The sequence below is a fragment of the Thalia democratica genome, chromosome 6, assembly GCF_965202585.1.
Source record: "Thalia democratica chromosome 6, ktThaDemo2.hap1.1, whole genome shotgun sequence".
Taxonomy (NCBI): Eukaryota; Metazoa; Chordata; class Thaliacea; order Salpida; family Salpidae; genus Thalia; species Thalia democratica.
In genome coordinates this window covers 23100047-23124182 of record NC_139170.1, presented here as the reverse complement: position 1 = coordinate 23124182, position 24136 = coordinate 23100047, and the positions used below count along the sequence as shown (strand labels likewise).

At 25.6% G+C, this 24136-nt stretch overlaps 1 protein-coding gene across 1 annotated transcript in view; it reads left to right on the top strand.

The window, feature by feature from the left end:
• The window catches only part of LOC145838295 (1,4-alpha-glucan-branching enzyme-like), a 61152-nt gene that overhangs the window by 5657 nt on the left and 31359 nt on the right, over positions 1-24136 (top strand). Inside the window, exons 2-5 of the mRNA XM_082945865.1 lie at positions 2259-2425; positions 2545-2660; positions 17953-18078; positions 18761-18987. Coding sequence (XP_082801991.1) covers positions 2259-2425; positions 2545-2660; positions 17953-18078; positions 18761-18987 — 636 coding nt within the window. The remainder of the gene's footprint in view (positions 1-2258; positions 2426-2544; positions 2661-17952; positions 18079-18760; positions 18988-24136) is intronic.

Sequence of the window (24136 nt, the reverse complement as noted above, 5' to 3'; positions counted from 1 at the left end):
TATTACTTATAAAAATAATAATAATAATAATACAGCATTTTTAAACTTAACTTAATCAAACTAAGTATCAAATAAAAAAGTGGTTCAAAAATTAAGCATTTTGTACATTTGTGTGCATAGGAATTAATTTAAAGTGGAAAGAAAACTTCTAAAAAATCAAAATGTGTCGAAACCAAATTATAATAAACCTAAGTTTTTATTATTATGTAACTTTTAATGTGTTTTTGAACACTTTAATATAACGTATATTTATAAAACATCTATTTAAGAACATAGGTATAAACTACATGTTAAACTAAATACTTAATTACTAAAAAAGTGACATTTTTGTTAATTACTGTGCATTACTCTTGTAAATAATGGAAAACATTTGCATTTTGTTTATTTATTAATTAAGTATTATACAAATAACTTACTAAATCCAAGCACTCTTTACACTCTGTTTCAGATAATAGTTCTTGCTGTTGTAAATAGAAAGTTATTATGAAATTGTGAAAAAATGCTAGTCGAATGCTAATCTGTCTTTTTCACATTTTTAAGCCAAAGCAGTAAAGTCTTTTAATTTTTTCAAATGTTATACAGGAAAATAAAACAAAATTAATCAAACTAAATTAAACTACCGAAAAAAATTTGACTAAAAATATATTTTTGCTCAGCAGGCCACATTTACATGCTCACCGACCACATGACCACATAATTTTCTTTCGCAGGCCACATTCAATTCAAAAAATAAACGTTCTCGTGGGCCGCAGTTTGCCTACCCCGGGTTTAAACCTTAAGACAAAATAAATTAAAAGTAGAGACATTAAATAAAAAATTATACAGCTAATATTTATATGTTAAATTTATAGGTTATGTTTGTAAATATTATTAACTTTTAGTAAAAAAAGAACAATTTATAAGTTCTAAACAATAACTAAAAGTCCTTAGGTAAATATAATAGACAATAACTATTTGATAAAAATTATTAATCAAAAATTTTAGTCATAAATAATATAAATTGTATATTCAAAATTACTTGTTTGCCATAAATATTAGTAAAGTTTATTTAAAACATAAAGTAACTTTAAAGTTTTTTGTCAAATGCCAATTTAAAAAGTTTTGAAATGTCACCACGTTAATGTAGTGGTTAAGTAGTTATATAATGTAGCGAATGACATGGTCAGTTTTTGTATACTACAAGAATCAAAACTAGAAAAACTAAATAAAAAACATATTAAAAATAAAATATCATGCTAAAAGAGGTATGGGAATCTGCTTTAAAGTTACTAGTTTTTAGTTGCTATCAATAAAAAAAAAGTTTCCTCTGAATAACTTTATTGTCTACATATAATTATTGTAATTTAACTTAAATAGCTGTGTAATTTGAATTAAAAATACAATCTATTTAAAAAAAAGTGTATTATTTACTTATACTAGCTATTTCTATTGAAACATTTGTGCAAATTCATTAAATGTTACATTAACAAACAGACTCTTAAAAGTTTCAAGTATGTTATGTCACCATATACAAGTTTTAATTAAAAACTAGTTTCAGTTGTTACTAAATAGTCCATTGCAGACTGGACAGCACAATAATTAAACTTCTTTAAATATACACTTAATGCTTACATGTTACTACTGCATTTGGTTGTTTATAATCTTAGATTCAGTTTTTAAAATTGGGTTTCTTAAACTTTTATTCTTAAGGTATCCTTTGAAGAAATTAAACATCTATGACCATTATCTTAAAAATTTTTCAAAAAAAAAACTAATATAAAATATACCTAAGACCTTTTTTCTCTTAATCATAAACTCCAAAATATCTAGTGAAAGTTTCAAATTGTTGCCTTGTACCCCTCCCCTCTTTTGCAGCCAATGGCCCACTTTAGGAAGGCCTGTTCTAGTATAAGTTTCGTTTCAAAACTACCCTTAAGTACCCCAAAGACTACTTTTTTGGTTTTCATTTTCAACTCCAGAATATCTAGTGAAACAAGATGAAAGATGCAAAGGGGGGCATGAACTATGACCTCACACCCCCCTTTGCAGCTTATGGCCTCCTTTGGAAAACCTTGCTTTAAAGTATAGTTACAAAGCACAAGCAAATCTACTAAAATAAGCAAGATTTCTGATTTGACAACTTTTTCATAATTAACTAAATTTTTTATTTTCAACTTTTTCAGGGGTCTCACTGGCTCTAGAAAATCAGCCTAAACAAACTTCTGACGCATACAATACACTTAATTTTTTTCTTATTAAAAATCTTTGTAAATTTACAGATATAATTTGTTACAATCAACTATTAAAAAGATAGATGAAAGTGAAGGCTTAGAAATATTCACAACTTCTTACAAAACATATGGCTTGCATATTAACCAGAACAATGATGTTGTAGGAAAAGAATGGATTCCTAATGCTAGATCTGTTTTTCTTTTTGGAGAGTTTAGTAAGTTTTTATATTCTTTCCCGTTGTAAGGTTTTTCAGTGTGTTATTTTAAAGTTTTATTAATTTAATGATTATCTATTGATAAAATATCAGTTTTACTATAAATGCAAATTATTAAGATAACTGGAGCAAGTTTCAGCATCCTTTTGTTTCAAAAAATTTTGGAGTATGGGTCATAGATTTAAAGGCTAGTAAAGAAAATGAATGTGTAATACCGCATAATTCTGAATTAAAGGTAAATAAGTTTTTAATTTCTTGTTTTATTTGTAAATATTTTTTAAAAGATCTGAGGTGTTTATTAGTACTACAAGTTGTTTTTTTTTAGAAGTTCTTAAAGTTAATATATTTTACGTCAATAAATATTATTTTCTAAAGAGCAATTAATTTAGATGTTAAATTTATAACCTTTGTTGAAGAATAGCTGTGTATGTATATTATAGATTTTATAAAAAGTTCTGGTCGATAGTGCTTGACAAATTGAATTTTAGCTAATTATTAAAAATTTAATTATATAAAATCAATAGTTTAGACAGCTGTTTCGTACATGAAATATAAAACTTCATGTACTCCTTAGTAAGCTAAAGTTTATTACAATGGTAAACAGAAATTTAAATTTTGAAATTTTTATAATAATTATGACGTAGCATACAGTTTATTGTACAGTTAGCTGAATTTGAAAAACAAGCTGTACTTGTTAAATTATGCATTTTGGAAAGTTTGGAAAAAGTTATATTAAAAAAATGTTTTAAACTAGTAATAGAATGCTTTAAACTATTATAAAAATATTTTAAACTACTCGTGTTTGCGGTTAAAATTTTACTTGGTTTTGATATTTAGTAAGTTTTAATTTTTCTAAAAAAAAATATTTTTGGTAATGAATGCATATGTTTTGTCTTTCGCTTTTCTTGTTTACTGTTATGTTCTTATCTGTCTATTTTTTCTTAGTTACTAAGTTTACAGCCGAATTTAGTATTTAATTTTGATTTTTACCTGTTTAACACTTACCATTTAATTTTGTAGTCTGTATTGTTATCTTTTAAATTTCATATGTAGTTCGCTAGTTCTGTTGTAACTGTTGAAAAATATAGGTTTAATCGTTTGCTAACAAAAGATCCTAGTGAAATAACTTCACTGGAATATAAATAAAAACAAATTGTTCAGTAATCTTCCTTTATTGTACCAACATATGTTCTGTTGTATGTTTTTTTAAATAATCTTGAATGATGATTTGTAGTGTCTGTATCTTTGTTTGAAAGTATTTCTAGTGAATCGTAAGTAATGTTTTATTGTTTTATTTGATGCAACAATAACATAAATTAAACAACAAAACAAGCAACAATAACGTCAAATAAAATAACAAAACAGTACTTACGATCCACTAGAAATACTTTCAAACAAAGATACAGACACTACATATCATCATTCAACAATATTAAAAAAGACATACAACAGAACTAGCGAACTACATATGAAATTTAAAAGATAACAATACAGACTACAAAATTAAATGGTAAGTGTTAAACAGGTAAAAATCAAAATTAAATACTAAATTCGGCTGTAAACTTTGTAACTAAGAAAAAATAGAAATTTATAAATCATATAAGAACATAACAGTAAACAAGAAAAGCGAAAGACAAAACATATGCATTCGTTACCAAAAATACTTTTTAAGAAAAATTAAAACTTACTAAATATTAAAACCAAGTAAAATTTCAACCGCAAACACGAGTAGTTTAAAATATTTTTATAATAGTTTAAAACATTTTATTACTAGTTTAAAACATTTTTTTAATATAACCCTTTCCAAACTTTCCAAAATGCATAATTTAACAAGTACAGCATATTTTTCAATTTCAGCTAACTGTACAATAAACTGTATGCTACGTCATAATTATTATAAAAATTTCAAAATTTAAATTTCTGTTTACTATTGTAATAAACTTTAGCTTACTAAGGAGTACATGAAGTTTTATATTTCATGTATGAAACAGCTGTCTAAACCAGGGACGTAGCTTGGTAGGTTTCTGCAAATCTACAGAAACGTATACTTATGCGCGAAAAAACTTACTTTTATTTCAGCTTGAAAAGACTCTGCTGTCTTAGCTTTTAATATTCATTTATACTTAATTTTGCACTCCTGAGAGATAATTTTGACATATATCTACTCTTTAGCATTTTTAGTGTCGTAAAAAAATTGAACGAATTAAATACATCCAAATTGTAACATTTAGGACGTTAAAGCTTTATTTTGTCAAAAAGCTGCAATGCAAAATTGATTCTAAAGGAAGCTGTAGCTTCAAAAATCAAAATCATACAATTTTATGTAACAAAAATTTGCATAACTTGTTGTTACTATTGTCTACGTTAAATGTTTGATTTTCAAAACAGTATAAGTGTTTTTGAGTTATATGGTGATTTTTTATACTTATTTTTAATGTAGGGTAGGACTTTTTAACTTTTTATGGGTAGTTTTAAGTATTGGGTACTTTTAATTGCCTCAATTTTGCAAAAAAAAGTACTCAATATTTTGATGATGTCATTAACTTTACTTTGGGTAGTTATTAAGGTTATAAGGTTAAACTTTGTAAAAAAAAAATTTCTGTTCAGGCCTATGATAAATTCACTTTGTTTATTTTTTTAAATATAAAAATAATTGTATCTGAAATAAAACAATACTAAACATTTACTATGTTAACAAAATTAAGGAAATATAATTTTCAACCTTGATATTTTTTTTGTAAGATACAATTTTAAATTCAACCACAAATTAAGCTATTGACTTTGAAAATTTTTCTTTCATAGATTATTAATGACTTTAAGTTATCATATTTTATAAAAATTTATTTATTTTACATGTAGAAGTAGTTTAAAAATTACAGATTTTTTGGTGTTTTTTTTTTAAACTAGATTTTTTCAAATTTTTTAATTTCAAAAGTTCAAGGTTTTCCCAGTTTTTGTTTAAACTGCCAAGTTCCTGGATTCCAGGTGTTTTGGCAACCCTGCTCAAATTTTAAGGAAGTATTACTTTTAATATTTAAAAAATAGTAAAAGATGACAATTAAAACCTACTGTACTCTCCTATTTTAATGTTTTATATCAAAAATTTGTTTTGGTATAAAAAATCTGTATAAAGATACTTGTAGTTTAGATTAAATTTCATCAAGTGACATCAACTTGTAATAAAAGTGATTTGTACCCTCCCTGTACCCAAATTGGCTCCTAAAGTTTTTTTTGAAACTTCTTTCAGTTTTTCAAAATTTAATATATTTTTTTAAATTCAAGTCTTGTTTACTTTTCTAAACAAAATAAGTGATCAGAATTTCAAGTCATTCTAGGATTTTATATAACATTCCAAGATTCCCATAAGCATTTAGGTTTTAGCCACCCTGTTAACTTTATTTAAAACTATAAAAAGGTAGCTTTTATTGAAGTACATAACTCATGTATAATTAGTTCAAAGTTTTTTATGAATTTATTCATCAATAAACTATAAAATAAAAATTTAAAAAATCATTTTTTTAATTTGTGTTTGAATTTAATATTGTAACTTTATGTTAACAAAAAATATTTCTATAATTTTGTTAACATAGGGAAATGTTTAGTATTATTCTATTGTTGTATTTCAGACATGATTATTTTCATATTTTAGAAAATTAAAAAAGTGAATTTGTCATAGGCTTAGACAGCAATTTTTTTTTTTTTTACAAGTTTAAGCTTCAAAACTACCCAAAGTAAAGTTAATGACGTCATCAAAATATTTGTTACCCTTTTTTTTTGAAAATTTGCTGCAATTGAAAGTACCCAATATTTAAAACTACCTATAAAAATTCCTACCGTTTAATGAATGTTTTCTTGGTTTACACAAGTGGCCAGACATAAAGAGTCATAGGGGGTGTGGAGCAAATTAAATTGCTTTGTATACAGTTATCACTCATACCTCAACATTCCATTTTTGATGTATTAAACATAACTGCATTTTTTCAGATTAAATTCAATAACATTAGAGGTAGTTTAAATTGCTGTGTTCCCGCTAGGACGTTATCACGAGTTATTTCAGATGATTTAAATTTTGCAGATTCGTAACTTTTTTGAGCTAGCTACGTCCCTGGTCTAAACTAATGTTTTTATATAATTAAATACATATATGTGTATATAAATATATATATAGAAATAAGTTATTTAACTTAATAAATTAAATCTTTCACACGGAGCCCACCTTAAGGGCTTTTTTAATAAAAAGGTTTATTTTAAGATGTAAAACTTGAAGGACTCGAGTTTCGTGCTTATGCACGCATCAACTTCAAAACAAGTTCAAAATAAAGCACAAAACAAAACACACAAATGAAAATTAAAAAAATTATAGCATAAATAGATAATGACGTAATTTTGAAACTATCAAAAATCATGCAAAGGTATAATGTATAGATTAATGTATTGATGCTATAATTTTTTTAACTTTCATTTGTGTGTTTTGTTTTGTGCTTTATTTTGAATTTCTTTTGAAGTTGATGAGTGCATAAGCACGAAACTCGAGTCCTTTAAGTTTTACATCTTGAAATAAACCTTTATATATATATATGTAGAATTTATTTATTTAACTTGATAAATCAAATCTTTCACACTGAGCCCACCTTAAGGGCTTTATTAATAGAAAAGGTTTATTTCAAGATGTAAAACTTGAAGGACTCGAGTTTCGTGCTTTATTTTGAACTTGTCTTGAAGCTGATGAGTGCATAAACACGAAACTCGAGTCCTTCAAGTTTTACATCTTGAAATAAAACTTTATATATATAGATTATTTATACATTTAGATTTAGTTGACATCTTTTAAATATGAACATTATCCTTTACTTATAGAGCAGGGGTCGGCAAACTGCGGCCCGCGGGCCAAATGCGGCCCGCGAAGGTAAAATCTGCGGCCCGCGAGCACGTTATTTTTTTGAATGGAATGCGGCCCGCGAAAGAAAATTTTGCGGCCCGCGAGCATGTAAATGTGGCCCGCTGAGCAAAAGTATCTTTTAAGTTAAATTTGTTTTATTAATTTAATTTTAAGTTCCTGTATAACATTTTTAAACAACTAAAAGACTTTACTGATTTAGCTTAAAAATGAGAAAAATACAGATTTGCATTCCACCAGGTTTAGTTTCTCAGTTTCATAATAGCTTTCTTCATACAACAGCAAATTATATTCTGAAAAAAAGAGTAAAAAAGTGCTTTGGATTAGTAAGATAATTATATAATACCTATTTGAGAAAAACTGAATGCAAATGTTTTCCATTTTTTACAAAAGTAATGCACAGTAATTAACTAAAATGTCATTTCTTTACAGTTAAGTTTTTTTTAACACGTTTTTTACACCTAAGTTTCTATTACAGGTGTTCTATTACTAAATGTTATGTTCTAGTGTGCAAAAAATAATTTAACATAACATAATATTAATAATAATAATAAATAACAACAATAATAATAATAAAAGAAATAATAACAGTAATAATAATAATAATAAGAAAAAGAAACAAGATTGATTTTATTTTGGTTTTGACACTTTTGATTTTTAGAAGTTTTCTTTGCATTTTAAATTAATTCCTATGCACACCAATGAACAAAGATGCCTAATTTAAACCACTCTTTATTTAATACTGAACGAGATAAAATTTAGTTTATGCATAATTTTTTAACATTATTGTTTCTATATGTAATATCTAAGTGTACACACACACATTTAAAACATTATATATGACATAAATTAAAAAAAGTTTTTGTTAGGTATATTTTTTGATTTTTCAAACAGTGTTTTTTGGCAAAATAATATAATCTTTATGCGTTGCATACTAATATTAACAGTTGCTGTTTTTTTTAACTACCTATTTAAAACAAACTAGATGGAAAATTGGTTAGTTATTAAGTTTGTACATTTTTAATCAAAATAGCTCAAATTCAACCAAATAAACAAATAAAAATTCCCATACTTAGACTAAGACTATTTGAAGACCTCAAATCTTAGACCAATTTAGTTATTTTTTTAGTTTTTGGCTTAAATTGATTTTTGTATGCTAAAATATCAGACTAGTTTTGGTCAGATTTTTTTGCTTTAATAAGTGGTAAATTACATTTATCATGAATGTTTTGTTCAATGCACAGTGTTGGTTTGAATTAAAATATATTTTTAATTTTAAGTCTTGCACCTGATACAATTTTGATTATTATTTATAGTAAATGTATACATATAAGTCTGAACAATTAAAGTTTCCAAAAAATACTGTAAATCTTTGAATTTGACAATTTATACTTAAAAAATCTGTAAAAGCTTGGAAATTGAAAATTATTGAAAAAACCTGGAATTTTAATTAATTTTTATATGTAAAGTAATGAAATTTCGATTTAACACTAAAAATCTACCATATAAATATTCTTAATTAAAAAACACATTCAAAGATACTTAACAATATCTTTTGATTTTTTTTATATTATTTATTAATTTTTTTTTACCTTTAAGTTAATCATATACTGAAAAAAGAAGCAAAAATTTGTACTTTTAAAAACTTTTTGTTGATGCATTGCAGTTTTGCTTTTAAAATGTATTTACCTATTGTTATGCTTTGTATTGGTGGTGTACGACTCGATAACCGAAAGGTTCCTTTGTACACCAGGTCCTTAAACCTAATTTTTAAAATTTCTAAATTAGTAATACCACATGTAATAAATATTCTATAATGAACAATATCTGTCGTATCTGTTTTCACATCTTAACATATTGATTAAAGTCCTAATTTGGTTTAGCCGGCTTTATAATCTTCAGACATTTCTTAAACACGACTTCTTGTTGATATTGAAGAAACAAACAAAAAAATTTTAATAACCCAAACACAAATTATTTGAATAAGTTTTCAACTCTAAACGGTATCTTATTTTAGTAATTACTTTTGCTACTTTATAACTTGCCTTAAAAGTATTTTCTGACCACTCTGTAGTTACTGAAAATAATCATGTGCGTTGTTGAAACTGACTCAAGCGATTTGTTTTTTTTCTCTCAATAACTCCAAACTAACGTATCATAGTTCTTATAGATCCTCTTATAATTCACATTTGCTCTATTTTATTGCAATATTTTTATTGCAGATAAAGAATTGCTATAACGCTCAACAAAAAATAGGTTTTTCTAATTCATTAACAGCTTAATATATTTCTATACATTTGCTAAGGATGTTTAAAAGCTTAATTGTCCATTCAAAATGAATTATAGTAATTTTTTAAGTTATATAATTAGTTAGCTGTTTATAAACTTCGGTACGAACTTTATTTTAAGCAGGGTTACCAAACAAACAGGCCAGTTAACTCTTTTATTTAATTCAGACTAGGTTAAAGCTGTTTGAAAACATTTTATAAAACTCAGGTGTATCTGAAACTTTTATTTCAAAAACTTTGAATAAATCTGCGAATTCTCAGAATAGTTTTTATGACTGTAATAAAGTTTACTAATTGTAATTTTTTGTCTATTTAGATATTGTGCTTTTTCATAATAATGATATTTTAGTTATGTATTTAAGCTTGATTAACATAAATTTTTTAACTACTTTAACTTTCAACAAACTTAAATTATAATTCAAACATTTTTTCTTTTAAAAAGGCAACCGTGTAAAAGACTAATTAATTAATAATAATGTGTTTTATTAAAGTATTCCAGCATTAAAAAACATTATTTAGCTTATCTACAGTATAAATAGGTATTAATTTTATTTTATTAACTAATTACTGAATTTTCTAAAGAATGCAAACTATTTAAGACGCAAAAAATATTTTCAAAAGTTAAAAATTTTTTTTAATATGAAAAGATGGTTCATAATATGAAAAATATGTAAAAGTGACCCTTAAATGTTTTTCAAGCTCGGATTTATAGAGAGTTAGGTTGTAAGTAAAATAATAAAAATATTGTATTAAGTTTAACTTACTTAGTGTTTAAGAGGTACATATTTTATTAAGACTTAAGTATAATAAACAATTTAAATTTTATTCTAATAGATATTTGTATATTAAATAGGCATTCTATGTGTAGCTAAAAGTCATTTAAAGTAATAAAGTGAATAAAAGTAAAAGTATCTCTGGTGTGACCAAAACTAAAACCAAAAGATTACTCAAATATCACTAAAACTGTGGCCCGCGAAGATTTTGAAAACTTAAATTTTGGCCCGCGAGCACCAACTGCCTGCCGACCCCTGTTATAGAGTGTCAATTTTGCGTATATGACTTTTAATAAACTTGGATAAACAGTAATAAGATAAGAATTTAAAACTCTTTTTTTCTAATTGAATAAACCTAAATAAAAAACAAAAAGTTGTATCAAGTGCAAAAATACCAACTGTGCAGAAGTGCTAATTAAGCAATAATCAGGGTTGCCAAAAAACCTGGAATTTTGGAAATTTTACGTTTTAAGTAGTAAAGTTTTGGTTTGACACAAAAAATCTATTATAAAAATTTTTTTTTTGTCATCAGAGAGTTGCCACACACTCAGGGAAACTCAGGGAATTTTCAAATTGTAGAAAATCCCAGGGAAACTCATGGAATTTTGATTTTTTTTAAACTCAAGGAAATTCCAGGCAGTTTTGATTTTTTCTAAAAGTTTCAGGGAAGTTTTGAGATTTTTTTTTAAATTTCATGGAACATTTTTTCTAGATCTAGAATGAAATTTAGTTAATCCAGTTTCAATATTTTGTTCAAAAAAGTTAATATTTTATTAATTTTAAGTGCTTAACTTTTTAGCCTAGCGGCTAGTTCTTCAATATTCTTAGAATTAACATTGTAGTTTTTTTTTTAAGTTTTAGACTTATATTTATAGCATTGAAAAGTTCTAATAATTTTTTTATTTTTAGTTACTAATGTAGTTTAAAAAAACTATGTTGTACTACAATTCCTTATTTTTTTAATAAAGTTATTTGATATTTCTTACAACTAACTGTTTTCAGTAAAAAAAATCGAAAATGAGATTATTTTTTAGGTTAGTGTTGTCTTACTTTTAAATTAGATGTTAATTTTTAAAATTTTGTTTACTGCATTCAGAACAGTTGCTTGGAAAGACATATTGAAGTTTTTATATATGCATTTAAGTGAGTACTTTATGTAAGAGTTATTATTATGGAATAATTAAAGTTTTTGTCAATTAAAAAAAAAAAAAAATATTTTCTATTATTTATAAAGTTAACTAACAAGTTTACACAAAATTGTGCACAAATTTTGATTTTTAATCTCAATTGATTTAATCTTTTAACATTAAATTTTTGAAAACATTTTTTTTCATAAGTTTAGTAAGCATCTAATGCAGAAGTATACACATACAACCTTCCTTTTATTATTAAAGAAAATAAATGAGCATGAGGTACTAGTAATTTGCGCCAGAAGCAAAAAAAAAAATTGAGGATTTGAAAAAAACTCAGGGAAATGCAGGGAAGTTTAAGGCTACTCAGGGAAGTTTCTGGTCACTCAGGGAAGATTTTTGACTCAAAGAGTGGCAACCCTGTCATCGTCATATTTTTTATTATTAAAAAACACATTTAAAGTAGTTTTACAGTATCTTTTTAATGTTGCTATACCACTTGCCACAGTTTTTTACCTTATACTTATTTTTAAACTAAAAATAGACTCTAAAACGTGAAATTTTAAAAACCTGGAGAAAATTTGCCAAAAACATTTTGCAATCATGAATAATAATGATTGTGCAAAAGTAAATCAATGACATTTAAGTTGTTTGCAGTCTAATGTCTACTCTGATTGGTGTTTTAGTTTGTTTTATATAATATTTTCTCTTTTGATTTTGAATGTATATCAGTGTTAAAATTAAAAAGTTAGTTTTATAGGAAATAATTTCATATACTATAATTTTACTTGTTTAATTTTTTTAACATGCAATAAGTTAACTTAAAGTTGAAAATAGTATGAACATTAAAGTATGGTTTATTATTTTGTAGTTTTAATCAAGTTATAATATTAAAAGTAGTTGAAATATTGTTTTATAAAATCATCAAGGGTTCGTGCGTGTCAGGCTAAATCAGTTTTTTTTTGAAAAAAATTGAAAAACGTCAGGCTAAATCAGTTTTATTATTTTAAAATTTGAGAATCTCAGTTTTTCTCAGTTCAAATGCTTGAACATTTTTGATTAAAAAAAATGAAATAAATCTTTTTAAGATCAAATTGAGATGTTAATTTATTTCTAAATAAAAATTTAGTTGTTAAAGACAAAATCAGTCAGTATTTGTAAAAATAAATGCTTAAAACGTTTTGTTGAATCTCTAAAAATTTTTTTTTTAAATCTTCATTATTTTGTTTTGAGTAGATTATATACATCAAAATTATAAAAATTCATAAAAAAGTACAGTTTAAATCATTACAGTTTAGTTAAATAACTTAGCTGTTTGTCTGAATTTGTTTACATGAGCTATGTTTTTCAGAGCTAGTTGGTTAAACTGTTTTAATTTCTAATTTAAAGGCTTTATGCCAAATACTTTTTAGATTAAAACTCTTAGCAGTTTATTCATATATTTTATTTTTTGTTTGTTTAAAGTTATTAGAAATATTCACAAAACTCAAACTTACCTTAAATATATAAGTTTCATAAGTAGTAGATTCATATTTATATACCATTTGCAACTTAATATCAATATATCAATAGATTATTCATTTTGTTTTATATTTTTTTACACAGAGCTTTTCAAAACTATACGAGTTTCATTGTCAAGTGATAAATTTTAAATGAAATTTGAAAACAAATTTTGGTAAGTGAACAGCTTTAAAAATAACTTTAAATTATGACGTATGAATAAATTCAAATAAATACAAATTTAGAGATTTAGCAAGTAAAACTAAAGTAAAGATATGTTTATTAATAGATTGTTAATAGTATTGTTTTTCCATTTAATGCTATTTTGCGTATTAAATTATTTGAAATTTATCACTTGACAATGAAACTCGTATAGTTTTAAAAGCTTTGTGTAATAAAATATAAAACAAAATGAATAATCTATTGATTTTAAGTTGCAAATGGTATATAAATACGTTCAAAAACCTTCCTATAATAGTAGTAGAATCATATTTTACCAGTTAATGAGTTGATAGTAATTTTTATTTTACTCTTTTTAAATGTTTCAGTTTATTATAACACTTACATAATTTTAATTAGCAAAATGAAGCTTATTTTAAAATTTAGTTTTTTACTTAAAAAGTTCAAAATAAGTGATAAAAGCATGTATTTTAAATAACAGGTATATAATAAACTTATTGTTTTTAAACGTTAATATTTTTCAGATTTAATTAATTTACTATAGTTAGTTAAGTTAAGTATAGCATTATGTCAAAAGTTAATATGAGACAAACTTATTTCAATGATAGTTCGTTGATAAATAAAGAGTATTCTGAATGGATAAAAAATGCTATAATAGTAAATTAGCTTTCTACTGCAACTGGTGATAAAAAATCATGCTCTCGAATATGGATGAGAAAGCAGTAAGGAACCATATCAATCGAGATAAATACATAAAAATTAAGATGCATTAATGATAACATAAAGTTTTTGAGAGATGTGTTTAGTTGCATTTTGTTTTTCATTTGTAGACTTATTCACATTTCTGTTTTAATAAAAGCTTGTTGACCAGTCATGTAACTTGTATTTGACGAATTCAAGTATTAATTGACACGAACCCTGTATATGGGTGATAAGTGGTGGATGCAACTAAGCCCCAAAATTTGATAAAGATATGAATTCATTGAAGCAGAAATTACAATGACCAGTTAAAAATATTCAAGTTGTTGGGTAAGCGATTGATAGATGTTGAAAAATATTTTGTCTAGTTTTTATTTTCTTTAATAGTAGATGTGTGAATATTTTTATTGTGTTAATTTGCTAATTAAGACCCCCGATACCCAAAATGCCTTCTGAAGGTGATTTTTTCTACTTTGAAAAGTGTCAGGCTAAATTGGTCCCAATCAGGCTAAATGAAAAAAAAAATTCGCGCACGAACCCTGCATCAGTTAAGTTGTCATGAAAAGTTGATATGACATTATATTTTACAGCTTTAGGGGTAATTTGAAACTTATAAACATCAGGATTGCCAAAAAACCCTGAAACACCTGGAGTTTGACGGTTTAGACTAAAAACAACTGGGAAAACCTTGATTTTGAGAAATTTTGGAAAATAAAAACAGAAATTTTGAACAAAAAAAAAATACCTTGAAAAATGTGGAATTTTAAACAACTTTTCATGTAAAGTTATAAAATTATTATTTGACACAAAAATCTGTCATATAGATAAGTTTTTTAGTATTAATTTAAATTAAATAAAATAAGAAAAATTCAAATTAAATAACTTATTTTAAGGGCATAGGGGGGGGGGTAAACACCTTTTTTTGGTTTTTGATCTTATTTTATATAGTTTTTACTAAGCTACAAGATGCTTTTTACAGATTTTAAAAATTCAAAATAATTTTTGAGATATAGCCAGTTAAGGTCGGAGCCAACAATAGGTTCCTTATGGGAGGCACAAACTAAAACAGCAAAAATAGACTATTTTACTAAAAATCTATCTTCTCCTACGTTTTTTGAGATAACTACCTCAAACTTTTAGGAAATGTTCCTTGATATATTTAGAAAATTCTGTCGGAAGGAATTTTGAAAAAAATAAAAAATAAAAATTTTATATAAAAAATAAACAAAAAAACCAGTTTTTTTTTGTTTTTTTATTATAAAATTTTTATTTTTTTATATTTTAAAATTCTGTTCCGACAGAATTTTCTAAATACTGCAAGGAACTTTTCCTAAAAGTTTGAGGTAGTTATCTCAAAAAACGTAGGAGGAGATAGATTTTTAGTGTTTTCTAGTTATTTGCCGTTTTAGTTTGCGCCTCCCATAAGGATCCTATTGTTGCCTCCGACTTTGACCGGCTATATCTAAAAAAAAAATTTTAATTTTTTAAATCTGTAAAAAGCATCTTGTAGCTTAGTAAAAACTATATAAAATAAGATCAAAAACCAAAAAAGGGTGTTTACCCCCCCCCCCCCCCCCTATGCCCTTAAGTTTATTAACAGTATCTTTTCAATGTTGTTATACTATTTAAAAAAGTTTTTTACCTTGAAGTTAATTTTGTACTAAAAGTAGACCAAAAATATTGTACTTTCAAAAAACTCGAAGAAATTCAGAAATCCTGAAAAAGAATTCTTGAAAATTTTGGCAACCTTGACTAGATATTCTGGAGTTAATGATGTAGAGCAAAAAAAGGTTTTAGGCGTATTTACCATTAGTTTCTTGGGAGAGGGGGCCATAGCTTTTTAAGTTTCTTCCAAGAGGTTTTATGAAAAAATATTTGGATAACCCTGGTATAGACGAAATTCTTCCACAGGCCGCAATTATTTAAAATACTTTAATTGATTAATGGATACAAGATTTTTTCTGGTAAAACAAGTAAAAGATATCTTGTAAAACACACTTATTAAAATTATTAGCATCTGGTAATAATCAAATAGTCACAAATACTTAAAAAAAAGATTAAAGAAAAAATCTTAAACGAATAGTTTTCTCAATGATTTTCCTCAAGTATTACATTTTTTGTATTTATTATTAAGTATTCAAACAATTTTTATGTTGTCGTTATTGTTTGTGATAAATTATATTTGTTTTTTACAACAACAGCAGTTTGCAAAGTACTTGCTTTTTTAAACTGATATTCATTTCTCTGAGTTAAACGAATAACTCAGTTCCACTGAGTTTTTCTTTTAGCTTATAAGTACTTTTTCATGAAAAACTCTGTGAATCTGTGTTATTAGTTTATTTCAAAGAAATGTACGTCAGTTCAATAAAACAAATAGTTTGCAAATTGTTGTTATTTTTATATTTCAATGAGTTTGTTTCGTTTTGGTCTGCTTTAACAAACATATTAGCAATTGATATGTAGAACATCTTTTTGTTTATACTTAAGTTTTTTTCAATCATAAATTAGTTTTAGTACTAATTTAATTTTATTCTAATTTACCTCAATATAATTATAATCATAATTTAATCTATTATAATTTTTGTATAAATTTGCCTTTAATAGTTAGTAACCTTTGATTTATACCAAAATCAAAACAACCTTGTTAATACAACAATATAATGTTTTTCTACTAACTTCAGTTATCATCACGAAATACAAACCAAATTACACAAAATAAAACAGAACTAATATACTTAAAAAATTATGTAAACTATGTAACTTAATTTATGTCTAAAAATAACACAATAAAAATAATCAACAAAATACATTTCAAATTAAAACTAAATGGTTATCAATAAATATGCAACTAAAGACTTTCTTTTTACAATTTGGATTTTTTTAATTGTTAGCTTCTAGCCTAATTTGATTTAAATTGTCCTTCAGAACTTTTATCCTTAAAAAAATAATTATCTTACAATTATGATAGTTAGCTAAATGTTCTACTATCAACAATTTTTTGCTATAGTAATTCATTATAAAAACTTTTTTAAAGAAAACGTACTATAAAAAATAGAAGATATAATGTACAATTTTTAGAGAGACCAGTTAGAAATAATTTTGATTTTGTATAACAATGGTGGATTAAAATAATTAAATCAAAAATTAATTTAAACTATGTGTTCAAACAGTAACTATATTATAAAGCACTTTATACAAAGTTTTTCGTTTAAGTTCTATTTTTAAGCGATTTTTCTAATTTTTTTAAATAATTGTTGTTAACAGTTACCGTAGTTACAGTTAAGTATAAAAAAATAAATGATAGTTTGTCTACTTATATTCCAAGAATTTTTGTTTTTGTGTTTTTTTTTAATTTCTAAATACCTTATTAATAATCCTTTAGTTAAATTTATTTATACTAGTTAGTTATAAATAGTTATTATAAATTTGAACTATTTAACTAGTTTTTAGTCATTTAAACTAAATTCCTTGTTAAAACATATCCAAACTAAAAAAATATTTATTATATTTCTGTTTAAGAAAACAGTTTTCAGCAGAATTGAAAATGTTTTAATAAAACAAAAGATTTCTGAATCTGTTGTTTTAATAAAACAAAAGATTTCTGAATCTGTTTTTGTTTTTAAAGAGTTGAGACAGCGTTTTTATATGGTTATTTTAAAACAATTTTATCTTATTTTACCAACAAAAATAATTGAAAATTCATATTTTCAAACATTTTAAGTGTTATATAGATTTTATTTCTCCTATAATTTCAACCTAATGACCACATTAAATGAACAAAATTAAGACAAAATAATAGCTAAGACAAAAAAAAAAAAAAAATATTTCTGAATTTTTTAAGTGCAGCGTAAAAAATAATTATGTTTATAAAAATTACAATTTAACACTTTTCATAGAATAAACGATCTTAAAGATGTATGTGAGTAAGATAAGACGATAATTGACAAATATTAGTTTATAAAAAACTGAAGTATTTTCATATTCAACTGCTTATAATATTATAAAGTAGTTTTTATTTTCAGTTTAAAAAGTAACACATATATGTTCGTCTTTTTTTTAGTTAGTCATTGAAACTTTTGATGGTAAATTGATCGAGAGGATTTCTCCTTGGGCTAAATATGTTGCACAGAGAAATGGTGACATTGCATACAAATGGATTTTTTGGAATCCACAGCAAAAATATACGGTTTTATTACATAACTTTTTTTTACTACTTTCAGGGTTGCCACACACTCAGGGAAACTCAGGGAATTTTCAAGTTATAAAAAATCTCAGGGAAACTCAAGTAATTTCGATTCTTTTTTTTAACTCAGGGAAACTCAGGGAAGTTTTTGTGTTTCCTAAAAAAATTTCTGAGTTATAAAATTAAAATTTTAAGATTTTTTTTTTAAATATAAGGAAAATTTTTTCTAGATCTAGAATGAGATTTAGTTAATCCAGTTTCAATACTTTGTTTAAAAAAAGTTAATTTTATTTATTTTCAAGTCTTTTTTAAAATTTTTTTAGCCTTGCTGCTAGTTCTTCAATATTCTTAGAATAAACATTGTAATTTTTTAATAAATAATAACTATTTTAATGATTTGAAAAAAAAATCAGGGAAACTTATGGAAGATTAAGGTTACTCAGGGAAGTTTCTGGTTACTCAGGGAAGATATTTTGACTCAAAGAGTGGCAACCCTGTACCTTAAACTCTGTTTAATGTGGAACTTGTTGTTTTTTAAGACTTAATTTTTAATAAATGATACTTTCTACATTTTGTTGATTTTTTTGTTGTTTAAATATTACTAAAGATAAACTTAAAAAGTTTTGTTCTAATGTTTCACAAGAATAACTACCTAACAAGTACATGAAGTAATGTTTTTTTTAAGGCAAAACACATATCTCCATTACCACCAAAATCTTTGAGAATTTATGAGTGTCATATTGGAATTTCATCTTCTGAACAAAAAGTTGCTAGTTATAAACATTTCACTAATAGTGTATTACCTCATATTAAACAACTTGGATACAATTGTATACAACTTATGGCTGTTATGGAGCATGCATTCTATGGAAGTTTTGGTTATCAAGTCACAAGTTTTTTTGCTTCTTCAAGGTCAATATAAAAACTGATTTTGATATTTTAAGCATTTTATTTAAGCTAATTAATTTGCCTTATAGCTTTCTATTTTATTTCATGATTGATAATTGGTTATTAAAATCTGGAAACTCTTAAACTTGTGTTATACGTGAGAAAGCTCAGTAAAAGTCTTGAAATTCACCAGGGTTGCCACACACTGAGGGAACTCGAGGGAAACTCGGGATATTTTGAAATTTTAGGAAATCTCAGGGTAACTCAGATATTTTGACTTTTTTTAAATTCAGTTTGGCTCAGGGCAGTTTTGTTTTTCTTTAAATCTCTAGAAAGTTGAATGATTTTTTTTAATCTCAAGGCAGATTTTTTTTCTAGATCTAGAATGAGTTTTAGTTGATCCAGTTTCAATATTTTGTTATTTTATATACAGAGTTTCCAAAAAGCCTGAAATCCTAGAAAAACCTGGAGTTTGAAAGAAAGCTAGAATTTTGAACAAAAATCACTAAAAACCTAAAATTTTGAACAATATTCACATTTAAAGTAACGAAATTCCACTTGACACAAAAAATCAATCATATTGATCAAGTTCTTTTGTTATCATTAATTTTTTTAAATAAAAAAACTAATTTAAAGATGCTTTACAATATCTTTTAAATGATCTTATACTATTTAAAGATATTTGCGTTTAACTTAGTTTTATACTGAAATAAACTCAGATAGCCTGGAACAAATTTTTCAAAAATATTTGGTAACCCTGTATATATCCAATATTGTTCAAGAACATGATTTTTATTGATTTTAAAATGCTTATTTTAAAGTTTTTTGGCCTTGCGGCTAGCTTTTCACTATTCTTACAAATAACATTGTAGTTTTTGTTTTTTAATCTGAAACACATACATTGAATTTAAAAAATATTCATTCAACTGAGTACTTTATCAGGTAAGATAAAATTTAAAATTATTTAATTATAATGACAAAAAATGATCCAAACTATTTTCTATTATGTATAAAGTGAACTTACATGCTTACATAAAATTATCCGCAAATTTTGTTTTTAAATCTCGATTGGTTTAAATTTTTAGCGTTTAATCTGCAAAAACTGTATTTCTCATAGATTTAGTGTACATCTAATGCAGAAGCATACACATACAACCTTTTTTTAATTTAAATTTTAGAAGAAAAGTTTAGATAGAGTTATAGGTAGTTTGCGACAGAGGCAATTTTTTTTAAAAGATTTGACAAAAAAAAATAGGATGACTCAGGACATTTTTTTGACTCAAAGAGTGGCAACCCTGATTAGGTTTTTTTAATGTATTTGTCAGTAGTTTTTTCGTTATTTAGAAAAAGTTAGTTATTTCCAGGTTTTTTAGTTATTTCGTGTAGAAAACTGCTGTTTTGATTTGATTACTTCTTTTGTTCAACGAAAAGAGCTAAGCTTTTTAAAATTTAATTGTAATATTTTTATTGTTTTGTTTCTATTTATCATACTTTTTAATTACTCAAATATGTTTCATATAATGCAATTTCCTACATTCAGCTGTTTTATGGTCTTTAAAATTTATAAAAAAAAGATTCTTTAACTTTTATATGGTAATCTTTACAAATCTGTATTTTTACAATGTTAATTTTTGTTAAAATATATAAATTGTTTAAATTAGATTATATAAATATATTATATATTTTAGTTCTATATTATATATATATATATATATAAAATAAGGTTAATGTTTAAACATAAACACTTTCAACTGAGCCCACTTGAAGGGCTTTTAAATAATTTATTCAAATGGCGATTTTAAAAATTCTGGAACATATGTTTCACAAAGCTTTAATTTTTAATAAAGCTTTGATCATCAGCCAGTTAAATTCAAAATACAAAGCACTGTACTTTACAAAATTTTACTGTACTGTAAAATACAAAGTACAGTGCTTTGTATTTTGAATTTAACTGGCTGATGATCAAAGCTTTATGAAAAATTAAAGCTTTGTGAAACATATGTTCCAGAATTTTTAAAATCGCCATTTGAATAAATTATTTAAAAGCCCTTCAAGTGGGCTCAGTTGAAAGTGTTTATGTTTAAACATTAACCTTATTTTATATATATATATATATATATATATATTGAAATGGCGATTTTAAAAATTCTGGAACATATGTTTCATAAAGCTTTAATTTTTCATAAAGCTTTAATCATCAGCCAGTTAAATTCAAAATAAAAAGCACTGTACTAAACAAAGATACAAAAGTTATGCAAAAAAACAAAAAACAGTATGACGTAATATTGTACATTACAAATATTCAGTACAAAAATCGATCTACCTTCTAACTAATCAAACAACTAAAATTAACGAAAACAACAGTTAATTGACTATAAAATGCTTCAAAATTTGTTGTGTTTTAAGAGAAGCTTTTTTATATGTCGACAAGACGATATAAATTCGCTCCTCTTATTTAAACAACCTTCCTTTTTTAACGCATACATAACGGCTGTTGATTATTTTAAGCACAGCCTACAAACAGGGTTGTTACCATCTGCTATTGGCTGTGCTCTTTTTATCACCTCCCAAGTTAATTTAAAATCAATGTTTTTGCGCTTAAGGCCGCAAACATACTTCGAAAGCTCAGTTTCATTTTCGTATACACCACCTTTAAAGGATTTTTTATGGTTGGAATACCGAAATCTGAATTGAGTGGAGCATAAGCCGATGTAGAACTTCTTTTCAAGGTCAGAGTTAACTGTTGCCTTGTAAATAATGTTCTCTGACCGGCAATTGCCCCCCTTCAAATTATATTTACAGCCACCGGCGCAATTACACTGATTTTTGATTGAATTACTTTTGTTTAAAATCCTTTGATTATGTGACTTAATTAATCTCTCCAAATTCGCCATACATGAATAACTGATTCGCATATTATGTTTGTTAAATATCTTTGATAATGGGTTATTTTTGTTGAAATGTTTTTTTACTAGATTTATAAATTCTCTGCCGATGTTTGTTTTAACTGAAGTACAGAATGGGGGATTATACCAAATTATATTTCGCTTTCTTTTACTTTTATTGGTCGTTTTGTTTTTTTGCTCCGTTGTTTCAAAATTAAGTTTATCATTGTAACCGCACAATTGTAACTTTTTGACACATCCCAAATGTAGATTGATTAATACATCTAAGTCCGATGTAGGTCGCATAGTTAAGGTTAAGATTGACTGCATTAATAAGGCAGTGCGTTTAAAATCTAAACTTATGCAGTGGACTGATACAGACCAAGTCTTAAATTGGTTCACTGAATTGGAAAAACAAACGTACAGCTTTTTTAAGTTTGATGTAGTCGATTTTTATCCTTCTATCAGCGAAGAATTAGTAATAAAATCACTAAAATTTGCTGGTATTTATACTAGCGTACCTACTGAAGACTTAAGTCTAATAAAAAACGCATGTAAATCAGTACTTTATGAACAAGGAAACCTGTGGCAAAAGAAGAGAGCAAATAACACCAGCTCTCTTTTTGATGTAGCGCAGGGATCGTTCATGGGTGCAGAGTTATGTGAATTAGTAGGTCTTTTTTTGTTAGATGGGTTGAAGAATATCTTTGGTTTAGAAAGAGTTGGGTTGTACAGGGACGATGGTCTAGCTGTACTGCCCAAATCTAGTAAAAAAACATTTCAACAAAAATAACCCATTATCAAAGATATTTAACAAACATAATATGCGAATCAGTTACTCATGTATGGCGAATTTGGAGAGATTAATTAAGTCACATAATCAAAGGATTTTAAACAAAAGTAATTCAATCAAAAATCAGTGTAATTGCGCCGGTGGCTGTAAATATAATTTGAAGGGGGGCAATTGCCGGTCAGAGAACATTATTTACAAGGCAACAGTTAACTCTGACCTTGAAAAGAAGTTCTACATCGGCTTATGCTCCACTCAATTCAGATTTCGGTATTCCAACCATAAAAAATCCTTTAAAGGTGGTGTATACGAAAATGAAACTGAGCTTTCGAAGTATGTTTGCGGCCTTAAGCGCAAAAACATTGATTTTAAATTAACTTGGGAGGTGATAAAAAGAGCACAGCCAATAGCAGATGGTAACAACCCTGTTTGTAGGCTGTGCTTAAAAGAATCAACAGCCGTTATGTATGCGTTAAAAAAGGAAGGTTGTTTAAATAAGAGGAGCGAATTTATATCGTCTTGTCGACATATAAAAAAGCTTCTCTTAAAACACAACAAATTTTGAAGCATTTTATAGTCAATTAACTGTTGTTTTTGTTAATTTTAGTTGTTTGATTAGTTAGAAGGTAGATCGATTTTTGTACTGAATATTTGTAATGTACAATATTACGTCATACTGTTTTTTGTTTTTTTGCATAACTTCTGTATCTTTGTTTAGTACAGTGCTTTTTATTTTGAATTTAACTGGCTGATGATTAAAGCTTTATGAAAAATTAAAGCTTTATGAAACATATGTTCCAGAATTTTTAAAATCGCCATTTCAATAAATTATTTAAAAGCCCTTCAAGTGGGCTCAGTTGAAAGTGTTCAAGTTCAAACATTAACCTTATTTTATTTATATATATATAAAACCAGACCAAGTTTTACGTAGGCTCGACTGGACTATCGTTCAAGAATCGCTACACAAAGCACAAGTACAGCCTCAAACACGAAAAACATAAAAATACGACAACTTTATCGCAGTACATTTGGAAACTAAAAAATAACGAAGTTAATTTTAAAATTCAGTGGGAAATATTAACAAGAACGAAAAATAAATACAGTTTAAAAAACGGATGTAAATTGTGCAATGCGGAAAAAATCGAAATTTTAAAAGTTAAGAAATCTGAATCTCTAAACAAAAGAAACGAATTACAAACTGGCTGCATACATTATAGAAAGCAATTTATCTAAAAACTCTGTTAATAATTTTGTCTAAAATCAACTATCTATTATTACGTAATACCTAATTTTGTATAATTTTATTGCTGTACTTACAAGTTTGCTTTTCATTGAATAAAACTTGGCTGAGGACGCGTATTAAACGCAGAAACAGCTGTCCCAAGCAAAAGTTTATTTTGTGTATGTTATTTCTATATATATATATATATATAAAAGGTTTATTTAAAGATGCAAAACTCAAAGGACTCGAGTTTCGTGACTATTCACTCATCAGCTT